The sequence below is a fragment of the Gekko japonicus genome, unplaced genomic scaffold, assembly GCF_001447785.1.
Source record: "Gekko japonicus isolate JY-2015 unplaced genomic scaffold, Gekko_japonicus_V1.1 scaffold506, whole genome shotgun sequence".
NCBI lineage: Eukaryota > Metazoa > Chordata > Lepidosauria > Squamata > Gekkonidae > Gekko > Gekko japonicus.
In genome coordinates, this window is record NW_015175372.1 from 1,122,960 (window position 1) to 1,135,292 (window position 12,333).

At 43.4% G+C, this 12,333-nt stretch overlaps 1 protein-coding gene across 1 annotated transcript in view; it reads left to right on the top strand.

Moving 5' to 3' along the window:
• DAAM2 (dishevelled associated activator of morphogenesis 2) overlaps positions 1–12,333 on the top strand; it is a gene marked incomplete at its 3' end in the record, with an annotated part of 220,508 nt that overhangs the window by 113,804 nt on the left and 94,371 nt on the right. Inside the window, exon 3 of the mRNA XM_015425505.1 lies at positions 9,825–9,914. Coding sequence (XP_015280991.1) covers positions 9,825–9,914 — 90 coding nt within the window. The remainder of the gene's footprint in view (positions 1–9,824; positions 9,915–12,333) is intronic.

The window sequence follows — 12,333 nt, forward strand, 5'->3', positions numbered from 1 at the left end:
GCAATGGGGGGGGGGGGGGGGAGTTGAGCCGGAAAGTGGATGTGAAGTCCAGCTTCGAATTCCCACTCTGCCATTATGATGATCCATTTTGCTTGCAAATCAGGAATAGGGTAGTCCTTCAGGTTCCTGCTCTTAGGTTTGCACAAGAGATGAGTGTGTTCAAAACAGCATGCATTTATTAACAAGAAGATACAGGGATAGGAGCAACTGGTTGCAAGACAAAGGAGCTCATGCAGTTTACAATTCTAACAGACCTAACCATCAAGGACTCCACCCAATGAGACTAAACCAACCCTGGGAGGGGGAAAACAGACTGTTCCATTATAGTGTATAGAATAAATACACCATAGCCTTGGGTAGTTGCTGAGTGACCTTTGGCCTGTGTCATACTCTCAGACTAACCTACCTCATGTTTTTATAAGGATAATATAAAGGGGATGAAAACCATGTAAGATGTTTTGGGTTCTCATTGGGTACAAATGAAGCAAATAATTGTTGCCTTACAGAATATTTGTTTATGCATTTTATGGTTATTTCATATAAATAAATATTTCTTAGTGGTGTTGCAAAATTTGTACATGTTCTCATCAAATAACCAAAGCTATTGAACTTACCCCATCCCCAAACAGAAGACATAAAGCAGCTTTAAATCCCATCAAAGACCTCTTGGTATTTCCTTGCCTGTTCAGCTTGTTTGTCCTTTTGAGTACATGATTTTTCAGCCATTTTGAATCAAGGCCACCTTCGATTCTGGCTTGGAAACCTGAACAGGAAACAGTGTCCAACTTTCAAACATTTCAGATGTTTTACCACTGAAATCCTACCTCTGTCAGTAAAATGTGGCTATATAAAAAGTGAAATTAACTGAGCATGTCTCTCAGTGAATATTTTTTAAAAAACAAGGGAACAAAATGGAGCCAAATGTAAAGAACATTAACAGGTCCTTTATTTTAATATATCTCCCTGGGGCCATCTCAGCAAATGTCTTTTTATTCTGCACTTTACTATAGCATTTGCATTTTGAAGTGCTTTCTTGAGAGCCAGGCAGCCTGCATATTGGCACAAACTGCTGGAATGAAGCCTTCCACTCGAGATGTGGGAGATAAGTTAATGAACTCTTGGAAACTTGCCAGGACAGGTGGAGAAGAAGGTTTTGGGGTGCCTTTTTTGGGTGTGTAAAGAGGATATTTGTTGTTGTTTTGTACTGTTGTGGTTTTTAGGCAGCCAAACCTGAAGTGGAGAAAAAGATCTGTAAACTTGCTCTGTAGGAATTACATGTTAGAAACAAATAGATGTTTCTCATGATGATTTCTTTTTGGTAGACAAGTGTGTGCTCAGCATCTAGATCAGTAATTCTAAATGGGGATAAGTGTACAAATCCTGGGAGGCAATACTTCGGGTGAGGGAGGCATTGGAATTTTAGGATGCCTTTTCTCTCTACTAGCAGTGGCTTCTGACGGAAAGGCAAGACAAGTTGATTCCTTTAGCACCTTGGTTTTTATTGGTGGATTTCTAAAAAATGTGAGTGTATGTTTTGTTGTTATTTTTATTGTTGTTGTTATACTTTTAATCATAAGTTGTTTTCATTGTCTTATGAGAGATGGGTGGGTTAGAAATTTCCCCAAAGAAATGAAGCAAGCAGAGAAAACTTTGCAGGATGTTTGAGGGCTCACACTGGTTGGTGAACCTGAGGTTGGAAGAGAATGCACAACTGAAGCTGAAGGGCAAAAGGTTTCTTTTTCTTTTTGAACTGGCTAAATAAATTTGTATTTGCTGATTTAACATTCAGAGTTACTTCAAATTACATAAAAACATAATAAAAAGAAGATTTTAGTTTATTTGGGACCAACATGGCCCACCTATGTGATTGCTTTTGGGCCTCCATGCTTAGTCACCGTTTCAGAATAAACAGATTATAATTAACATTTCTTATGCCACCTATTAAGTATTGAGATGAGGAAGCTTTTCATAACAACATGCTTCTTCATTGAACTTCCGAACCAAAGACACAGGCTCAACAGGGGCCAATTTATATTTGTAAAATCCGCACCATCTTTAACAACAACCAATACAAAGTAGGCAGCTAGGATCCTTCATTTGCATGAACTACATACAAAGTAACTATTTATAGTACAGCTATTTTGAACTACATACAAAGTAACTATTTATAGGCCCGGACTATAAGGCAACAAATATGATTGGTCATTTCTGGCAACATAACCAATAGCCTTGAAGGCCTTTGGAGCCTTCGCTCAGACTCAAACTCCAGCAGTACATAACACCCCTCCCCCCTAAGTTTGTGATACCCGATTGCAAACAAAGTCACCAAGGTATGCAGGGGGATGGCGTACCCGCTGTGACCTGTGCAAACCTTCTGCTGTAGAAGCCCCACTGATGGGTGCCCTGGCGTTGGCAGCGGGCTCTACTCTGCTAGCAGGAGTGGAGGAACTTCTTGGAACCAACAGAGTTTCTAGACTGCTCGGTGCTGCTGGACCATCTCCACTTGGCTTGGCCGCAGTCCCTGGTTCAGTCTTTGGGTGCTCCGGGCTAAGTCCTGTGTCAGTGGTGCGGGACGCATAGTCTCTGTCCTGTCCCTGCATCCGCTCCAGCCAATGCTACCGCAGCTGGTTGATGTGTCTCCTGAGTATCCTACCAGCAGCATTGGCCACCTTGTAGAAGACTGGCCCAGTCACCCTGAGCACGGAAGCCAGGACCCAGGTCAGCCCTTCCCCATAGTTCCAGGTGAATACAAGGTTGCTTGGCTGGAACTTCCGTGGTGTCCCTGAAACCTCCAGTTCCTGTTGGGTGTCCGGGCCTAAGTCAGGGTGGAGGCAGTCAAGCAGGGTTGTCAGTCACTGCCCCGTCAATAGCTCCACGGGGCTTCGTCCAATGGCGGAGTGGGGGGTAATGTGCTGGTACATGAAATTGGCCAGCTATCATCCCAAGTGCCCCTGGCTCAATCTGCGGAGTGAGTCCTTGGTGGACCTCACCATATGTTCTGCCTGTCCATTTGTTGAAGGGTGGAAGGGCACTGAAGTGATGTGTCTGATGGCATTGCTCTTGAGGAATCTCTGGAATTCCTGTGACGTGAATTGTGTCGTGTCGGAGACAACTACATTTGGCAACCCATGGGTGGCGAAGAGGCATCAAAGGGCCCTGATAATGGTGGCAGAGATCATAGTTGACACTGGAATTACCTCGAGCCACTTTGAGAAGGTATTGACAACAATGAAGAAGACCTGCGCCTGAAAGGGTCCGGCAAAGTCGATGTGCAGCCTTGACCATGGGGCATGTGGAGATCCCCAGGAGTGAATGGCAGCTTGTGGCATCTCGGATGTGGACTCCTGATGGACCCAGCATGAGTGTGCCCAGTCCTCAATGGCCTTGTCTAGCCCTGGCCACCAGACATAGCTGCAGGCCAATGCCTTCATCCGGATGATCACTGGATGCCCAGCATGTAGAGCCTCCAGCACTTGCAACCGCAACTTGGGAGGAATAACAACACGACTTCCCCACAGTAAACACCCTTTGTGGGCTGAAAGTTCATGCCTTGAGCTGAAGGCTTGGAATTCCACATCTTCATGGCCAGCAGGCCACCTCTTCCATACCCAGTTGAGTACACGGGTGAGCACACGATCCTTGGCAGAGTGGGCTGCGACATCTGCAGTGGCCAGAGGTGGTTCCAACAGGTCCTCTAAGAGCATGATGCTTGAGTTCAGAGGAGGATCGGAAGGCTGCTCTGGTAATGGCAGACAGCTGAGGGCGTCGGCGTGGCCCAATGCCTTGTCTGGGCAGTGGAAGAGCTGATAATGGGTGACATTATTTGTGGGGACTGTCAGTCTGGTGTACATGAGAAGCACACAGTATTTATTATCAATGACAAACTTTTTATAGCTGTCTTGATTCTGGTGTGGTAGTGTAACAAGTAATAGGAAAATATCTTCAATTTTTAACATTATAGTGTATTTCTTTCAGACCTTCTTTAAAAATATAGCTGAAAGCAATTTACAAATAATAAAAATTCAAATTCAAATAGTTTTAATTAATCTAATAAGCACACCTGTTTTATCCTACACACTTTCTAATTAACTGTACCAAAAGCAGCTTACTTAAAATAGGACCACTCACATTTGTTACCAAACAGGTCAAAAGATAAAGAGAAGGAAAGGAGAAGGTTGAAAGGAAGGTACTCAGTCCAGTTACCTTTATTGGCATGTAACCCTTGCGAACTCATATACAAAAAAACCACCACCAACAACAACCACAGCATAGAATAATACTTGCAAAATACAGAAACAAGGAATTACCAAGTAAGTATACCCATCAATTAAATAAAGGGTGAATAGAAATGGCACCAAAAAGAAATTTAGCAACAGTTTCTGTTATCTCAAGGTTTGGATTATCAAGAAGAATAAGAATTTAAGCAATCAGGATATTCTTCTAATTGAGCCAAAATAAAATTTAGACATTTCAGTTGTAGTGCATGGTAGAAGGGGCACTGCAACAAGACATGGGAAATTGTTTTGATATTGTCATTTGTGCATGGACAACATCTGTCAGAAAAGGGCACACCCTGAAAGCGGCCAGATAATAAGACCGAAGGTAATACATTGAATCTTGCCAAAGAGAGGGCTCTACGGAGTTTGGGGGTGTGAACTTGGTACAGGTAAGAGGCAGGTTGGCCGACTTTAGGAGATATTCCAATATACAGGGGTGAACAGGTTTTATTAGCAGCATTATACAGTGAATGTAGCTCAGAACAAGGTAGATTGGCTCTTATAATTGAAAAAGCCTCAGATTCGGGAGTAAGGAATCTAAGGTGATATCCAGGGATTTAATTTTGGATTCTATATAGGTAATCCAGTTAGAGTCATTAGATTCCAGTAGAAGCTGATAGGTATAACTAGAAGTGTCCGAATTGAAAAGCCAATATATATTGTAATTAGTCATGCTTTTTTCCCCCCAATCCCCCTAGGGGGAGATTTTTATTGGGTTTTTTGCAGACTACAAAACTGCAACAGAAAATATAGGGAAGGGAACTACAACTAGGGGAAACAGAAGAGAAACCCACAACTAACTAAAAACCCAAGAGTAGGAGAGCAATATCTCAGCTTATCATCATGCTATTTTAAAAAAACAATCAATAATACAATGAATTTAGTCTGTTATGCTAGATTATTATTATTTAACCATCCCTTTAACTGTTTATAGAGATCCCCAGAGCATCCCCAAGTTGTTTCAACATTTTTTTCAGGCACACATCAGAGTCCTTCAGCCCTTATTTGTTCTTATCTTTTCTAATCCTCAGTTTATATAGGCCTTTAAGGGCAGCCGCCCCCTTTTCTGAAGGGGAGTCCTCATCCGAAGTCCCTGAGCCCAACTCGCCATCAGATTTGCTTTCTTCTTCCTCCCCTTTGCCCTCCTCTGGTTCCCCAAGCTGTGTTTACAGAAATTCCCGTGCTTTGAAAACAGAGTCAATCTTTTCTTTTTTATTGTGGAGCTTGAAAACGATGCCTTCTGGGATTACCCATCTGTAACTGATAGAATTTGTTTGTAAGAAAAGGATTAATTCTTTATAGTTCTTTCTCCTTTGTTTTATATCAAATGGAATGTCTTTTAAAATCCTGATATTATTGTCCCCAATTTTCAAGGGTGTTTCTGAAATTGCTTTCAAAATAGCATCTCTCACATTTCTCTTCGAGAATCTGACCACTATTTCCCCAGGCAGATTATTTTTTTTGATGTATGATGAATAAGATCTGTAGACCACATCCATCTCGCTGCAAAGATACTCTGCTGTTAAATCTGTCATTGGGGCTATTGCTTCACTCAACCGTTGCTTCGGATTCTCTCCTCTAAATTCCGGGACCCCTTGGAACTGAAGGACCAAATTTGCTTTATCCATTTGTAGCTGTAAGAGTTTTGTCTGTTCTGTAGCTTGCTTCATTTCCAGCTTTTGCATCTTTTTCTTAACTTTTTTAGTAGTGACGTCCATTTCCTTCACCTTCTCTCCCATTTGCTCTGTCGCTTTTAAGGCTTGGGTCAGTTGCATCTGCTGCGCTGGGAGACTCTGCCCAATTACTGACAGTTGTTGTTTAATGCCAGTGATCTCGTCCAGCAGGGGGCGGAGGGAGTCAGGTAATTAGCCATGCTGCAGTTATCAACATGTTCTGGCCACATTCCAGGCATAAAGCTGCCTAGAAGACACACATTGGCACCCCAAAGATTTTCCTCAGTAAATAGGTATGAGGCTGTTCTATGAGATTTCCAGTTGTACTGATCCAAATAGGCACCCCATATAATAACTGGGCCCCTATTTTAGCATTAAAGGCTTTTAAAGCAGCAGGTATATACTGGTTACCTCTTCCTGAAAAATAAAATTTGGAAATTGCTGCCACATTTACTTTGACCGTATTAATTGCTGTTTTTCGGCGACATACCCAAGAGGCGTTGTATTGAAAATGAACACCAAGATATTTAAAGACCTTGACCTGTTCCAAGGAATGACCATTGTTTTTCCAGTCATGAAACTTCCAGGAGTTGGGAAAGACCACTACTTTGGACTTCTCGTAATTTAACTCATAAGGCAGCATGGACATAGTGCTTTTCTGGGATGGGAAGGGCCTGACAAGTACAGTGCAGATTGTGTGCCTTCAAAAGCTGAGCCTCTCTCAAGGAGTAGCTGGAGCAGGAGCTGAGCTCTAGGTGCACTCGACTGCAGTAGAAGAGAAAAGATTGAGAAGAGGGGTGGGAAAGAAAGCCTACAGTGGAGTAGAAACAGCATAGCTTTGATTGGGAGCAGTGCAAAGCAAGATCCAGAGCTGTGGTGTGTATCTGTTGTCCGCTCCAGGCATTCTTTCCTATCCTTTGATCCGAGCCAGGACTCTCTGAGTGGGAGGTGGGTCTAGCAGCTCCAATGGAGTTTCAGGGCATTGAGCATGTGGGAGCTGGCTTTGTGTCTAGGCTTGGCTTGCATATTGGGACCAGGAGAGAAATTGCAGGCTCAACAGAATTATCAAGGCTCCCTGTTGCCCTGACTTTGTAGGAGCCTGAGGTATAGAGTGTCCTCACTCTTCCTGTTCTTACTCTAGTCAGATAACCTTTTTTTTTTGTCATTCCTTGTGGATGCTCTCTTTTGGGTTTGGGCTGGTCAGTGAAAACTGCTGGTGTTAATTATACTTCCATTACATGTGTGTATGATAATGCATTTGGTGCAAGAGATTCTTTGGTTTTATCTAGGGACCATTAAAAAAAAAGACCATCTATCTTTGTACTGGTTTTTATTTTATTTATTGCATTCATAACCCACCCTTCTTCCATGGGACTTTGTGCAGCATACCTTGGATTTCTGGGCAGCCTTCCATCTAGGCCTAGAATCAAGACCTGCTTAATCTCAGCAAGGCATCATGTGCTTTCTATACTCTACTGTCTACTTTTTCTCAGTTTCAAAAAGAAATTGAGAAACACAAAAGTGTGCATGTGAACTTTTCCAGTCTTCAGTCACATTATCCTCTTGCTTTTGCAAGGGAGCTTTACGGTGCTTGATGTGCCGAGTAAGTGCCGTTTCCCTTAGCAGACCAAGCAAACAGTAAACTGTACGCGTTATCCACAGGATGTCTTGATTAGGCTTGCCAGGTGCCCACCAGTGGCAGGCAAACACCCATCCTCAGCCTCAATTGCCAGCATTTGAACAAATGAGGAGCAGGAGAAAAAGTGAGTGTGAGAGTGAGACAGTGCAGACTTTGTGATGTCACTTTCAAGTGACGACTGGAAGTGACTTTGAAGGCCTCCCACACAATACTCTAGGAATTCCCTAAGGGCTTTACCATTGATTTTGAGGGAATGCCTAGAGCGTTGTGGTGTGTGTCTGTGTATGTGTGAGCACCTGGAAATAACATTGCATTGTCTGTGCCACTTCCCCTCCCACGTCCCACCCCACAAAAGCTCCCAAGATCTGCATGTATTGGCCTGGCATCTAGGGTCACTAATCAGATATTAGTTTCCCTGGAGAAAATGGCTGCTTTGGAGGGCTGCCTGTATGTTATTGAGCTCTACTGAGGTCCCTCCCAAACCATACCCTCTCCAGCTTCTTCTCCAAGATCTCCAGGAGTTTCCCAGCCCACAGCTGGCGACCCTACCGACAAACCTAGTCTTGACTTCTGCTGGATTTACAGCATTAGTCATCAAGTTGTGCTCTGCCAACATGAACACTCAGTCAGATCTTAAGTTTTTAAGTTTCTCTTCTTTCCCATCCAACAGTGGGCTGGGCCTTTATGAAAACTTTCTTTTTTTGGTGAGGGATGTGTGTGTGTGTGTGTGTGTGTATGTGTATGCCTGGAAGTCACGGTTTACTTCTGGCGACCCCTAGTGGGGCTTGGACATTTCAGAGAGGTGGCTTGATTGCCTGCCTCTGCATCCCAGCCCTGGGATTCCTTGGAGGTCGGCCCTGCTTCGCTTCCAAGATCTGATGAGATTGGGCTTGCCTGGGCTATCCAGGTCAGGGCCATTATGAAAACTCTTGACTCGCTCTCAACAGCTGGATTAAGCTTCCCAGTAAAGCTCTTGCTTATGTAGTGTGCTGCCAATTTCTCCTATGTCTTTATTGCATACAGAATAAAATCCAGTTAGTTGTTTCTTGTCTCTCCTTGCCAAGTAAACAGTAAGCTGGCTAGTTGTTTCCATAGAGCAATGCTGCCTTTGTGAAGAATTTTGCTGAGGCAGGCCCAGCTCATAGCTTATAAGGAAGCATGCAGGACCGATATCTTCATCGGTCCGACTCCTTTCCACACACTTGGCCTTCTGCAGCATTCTGTTCATAATGCTTTATACACAGTTTTGCTGCTCCTCTCCCTCTCTCTCTCTGCCCCCCCCCCCAAGAATGTGATCCTGGCTCAAGTTTTCTAATTGTGTATTGCAAGAATAAAACTCCTTGCCTTGCTTGGCTGCCCTCTTATTTGGAAGCTCATTCTAAATATTTCCACATGGTTTGCCCTCTTCGTGTGTGTGTGTGTGTGTGTGAGTCCCCCCTCACCTTGGGCTGCTGGCAATGACCTAACCTTGTTACTGTTTGTGTTTCTTTTGTACCTTTCTGCGGGCTGAAATCTCTGTGGGCCTTTAAATCTGTCAGCAGCCGCTACCAGGCTCAGTATGCAATTTTAGCTCACTGTTTTCACAAGTTTCTCAACTCTGAAAGTTTTCCAAATGAGCCATTGTGGAGCGGTCTTAAAGAGGTATTGTCCCTGCTTTATGGTAGGGGCTTTATTTAGCAGTTCTGTATACTTCACAATGTCACTTTAATATTGCTTCCCCTTGCTGTATCTCCCCTTCTACAAAAATGGACTTCTGTGGAATGAAATAATAGGAATTCAGGAAACAGCAAATTTTCTCTAACAAGACTGCAATATCTAACATGGCAGTCAATATACACCAACACAGTACAGCTTTTAATAAATGCTATGTGATGAAAAACAATGGAATCTGCAGTTTATATATTTGTCTGAAATGTGTCTGGAAGGAATTGGAAGGAATTAATGGTTTGAAAGGGTGGTTTTGTAAAACACTGGAAGATTTAACAATCTTCCCAGTCTTTCATTTTTGTTTTCAGGCATGTTTTTATAAGAGGTACGAGTTCACTGTGAATGAGGTAATTCAAATATACATGAGTATAAGCCATTAGGTTTGGGGAGGAAGCTGGGTACTTTGCAAAGGAGAGGGTTTAGAAGTTTCTTAAATAAAGTGTATTGGGACAAGGGTGTCCATGAAAATATTTGGCAAAATATTGCAGCCATTGATCATGCTCTCCCCCCCCCTTTTATCATCTCCAGGATGAATTGGATCTCACAGATAAGAACCGAGAAGCGATGTTTGCACTCCCTCCAGAGAAGAAATGGCAGATTTACTGCAGCAAGAAGAAGGTACTATCTTTTGATTTGACTGAGTAACAAAATAAACTTTGTATGCCAGTGTACTTTGACTATATGATATTTCAGTGGAGAAGAGGCCTAAACAAGGCAGGATTTAGGACAAAGTGGTAGACGTTACCTTTAGAACTAACAGGTATATATATGCGTGTGTATGTGTGTGGGTATTCATCCCCAGAGAATTTCTGTCTGTAGATTTAAACACTTCCAGCTGTGACCACATTGAGTGATCAACTGTGCAGTTGAAGGCAAGGTGACTTTTGGATCTTAGTGTTCTGAGGATAAGAGAGACATCAGGCCTAAACATTGTGTGATAACGTGGGTCTTTCTGTAGCTTACTAAGTTTGGTGGTGTGATTGATGCTTGAGTCAAAGCAGTGACGTTTGCTGTTCTGGTGCTCTAGGTGTTAGCGATGGCTTTGCAGTTGTCTTTGTAGGAATAACCGAAGTCCCAGTGTTCACTCTCTTGAAATCCCTCCTTAAAGCACGTCTCCCATCGACACTTCAAAAGAAATGCCTAGATTTTCAACCAGTCTCATTTAAAGACATAATGGACCAGATGAAGGTCACATCTGTTCTGTCAGCACATCTGTGTGTGTGGGAGATGTGCGTGGCTGACACCGATTAATATATTATCTGTTTTGGATTCTGTGTCCTTTACAGGAGAAGTCGCAGCTTCCATTATGTTTGCCCATTGTCAGACAAAATATGGATACACAATAAATTAGGACCGTGTCTCAATATTTGGTTTTAACCTCTAGACATTTTTAAAAAGACTTGCACAGCATCAATTACTGAGTCTGCATGCTAAACAGATTTTCTTGCTGATGCATTTGGGCTACATATTCACAGTCTATTTTTCTTCTCTGCTAAGAATTTCTTGGCAACCTGTGGTTGCCTACAATAATTTATTGGGCTGCTGCTCTTATAGCCACTGTGACTTCTGATTATATTGAGGGGGATAGATTTTGGAATACATTACACTAGCAAGAGCTTGTTGGAGTGGGGCAGTATTGCATTATTGTGGAGACATCATTTCCAGGTGAAGACCTTGGAGTGTCAACTCTAGGAATTTCCCTAGTATCCATGATCTTCAGCCAGAAATGATGTTGCCACATTGCACAACCTTGTTCCCCCCTCATTTCCTCCTACTGCTCTACTGACTGCCAGCAGGGGACAGGGAACACTGGCAGGATAGTCTGATAGTGCTAAAAATAATTTTCTTGCAAAGGTTTTTAAAAAGTAAATGGAAAGATCTTTAAAAACTTTTTACCTTTGTTTAAAACAGTTACTCTTAGTGAACTGGAGTGAACGGGAGTAAACCGGTGAGCTATTCCAGATTGTTAAAAGGTACAAGACAGAGGAATGAGATCATCCTTCCTCCCTTCTTCTCTTCCTCAAGTCCCCACATGCCTCCATCTGGGGCCAGTTCCAGGTTTTGGGAGCCTTCAGTCCTGTAGTTCCCACTTCCAGATACAGCTGTGACATAGGTACAAAGTATGAAAACCAGTGTGTTCTGGTGAGTACAGTATTGGACTAGGGTCTGGGAGACCCAGGTCTGAATCCCCACTCTGGCATGGCTCTGCTCTGCCTCACAGTGCAGCTACTGGTGGCTGCTTTAAGAAGAGAGCTGAAGGCCCCAAAAGTGGGCAGCTACAACGTGCCTGCCTCCAGCAGAACGGCTTAGCCAGTTAAAAGGGTTCTCTGGCACGGAAGCTTGCTGGGTGACCATGGGCAAGTAATACACTCTCAGTCTACCCTACCATACAGGGTTGTTGTGAGGTTAAAATGGAGGTGAGGAGAATAATGTGAGCTGTTATGGGCCCTCATTAAGGACAAAGACAGGGTATAAATCAAGTAAATAAATAAATAAAGTAATGGCTGTTGCTTCTTGTAACCATTGATGTTGTTTAGGAGGGGCAGCTACATCTCACTTTCCTGTTCCTCTCAGGTTCGTGGCTGCTGCTGCTGTTCTTGGCCAACATTACTTAGATCCAGTTCTGGCATTGTGGAAACCACTGATCTAATCATTTTTAATATGCAATTCTGCTTCTGTCAGACAAGTGATCAAATCAGGACCTCCTGATGGCACCTGGTATTTTTGGCCACTGTGTGACAGAGTGTTGGACTGGATGGGCCATTGGCCTGATCCAACATTGGCTTCTCTTATATTCTTATAATGTACAACCTCTAGATCAGGGGTGTCAAACGTACCGCCCGTGGGCCTGATCCAGCCCCTGCAAGGCTGCAATCCAGACTGAGAGCAACTAACTCTGTGCTACTTCCTGCTTCTAACATTGGAACTCCTTTCCTCCAGTGTCTCCTATTTCTTGCTTCAGAGGAGAGAAAGAAAGCCTTCCCTTGATTGGCTGAGGGCTCGTCCCCCCTCCTCCTCAGGGAGGGAGGGGGAGGGA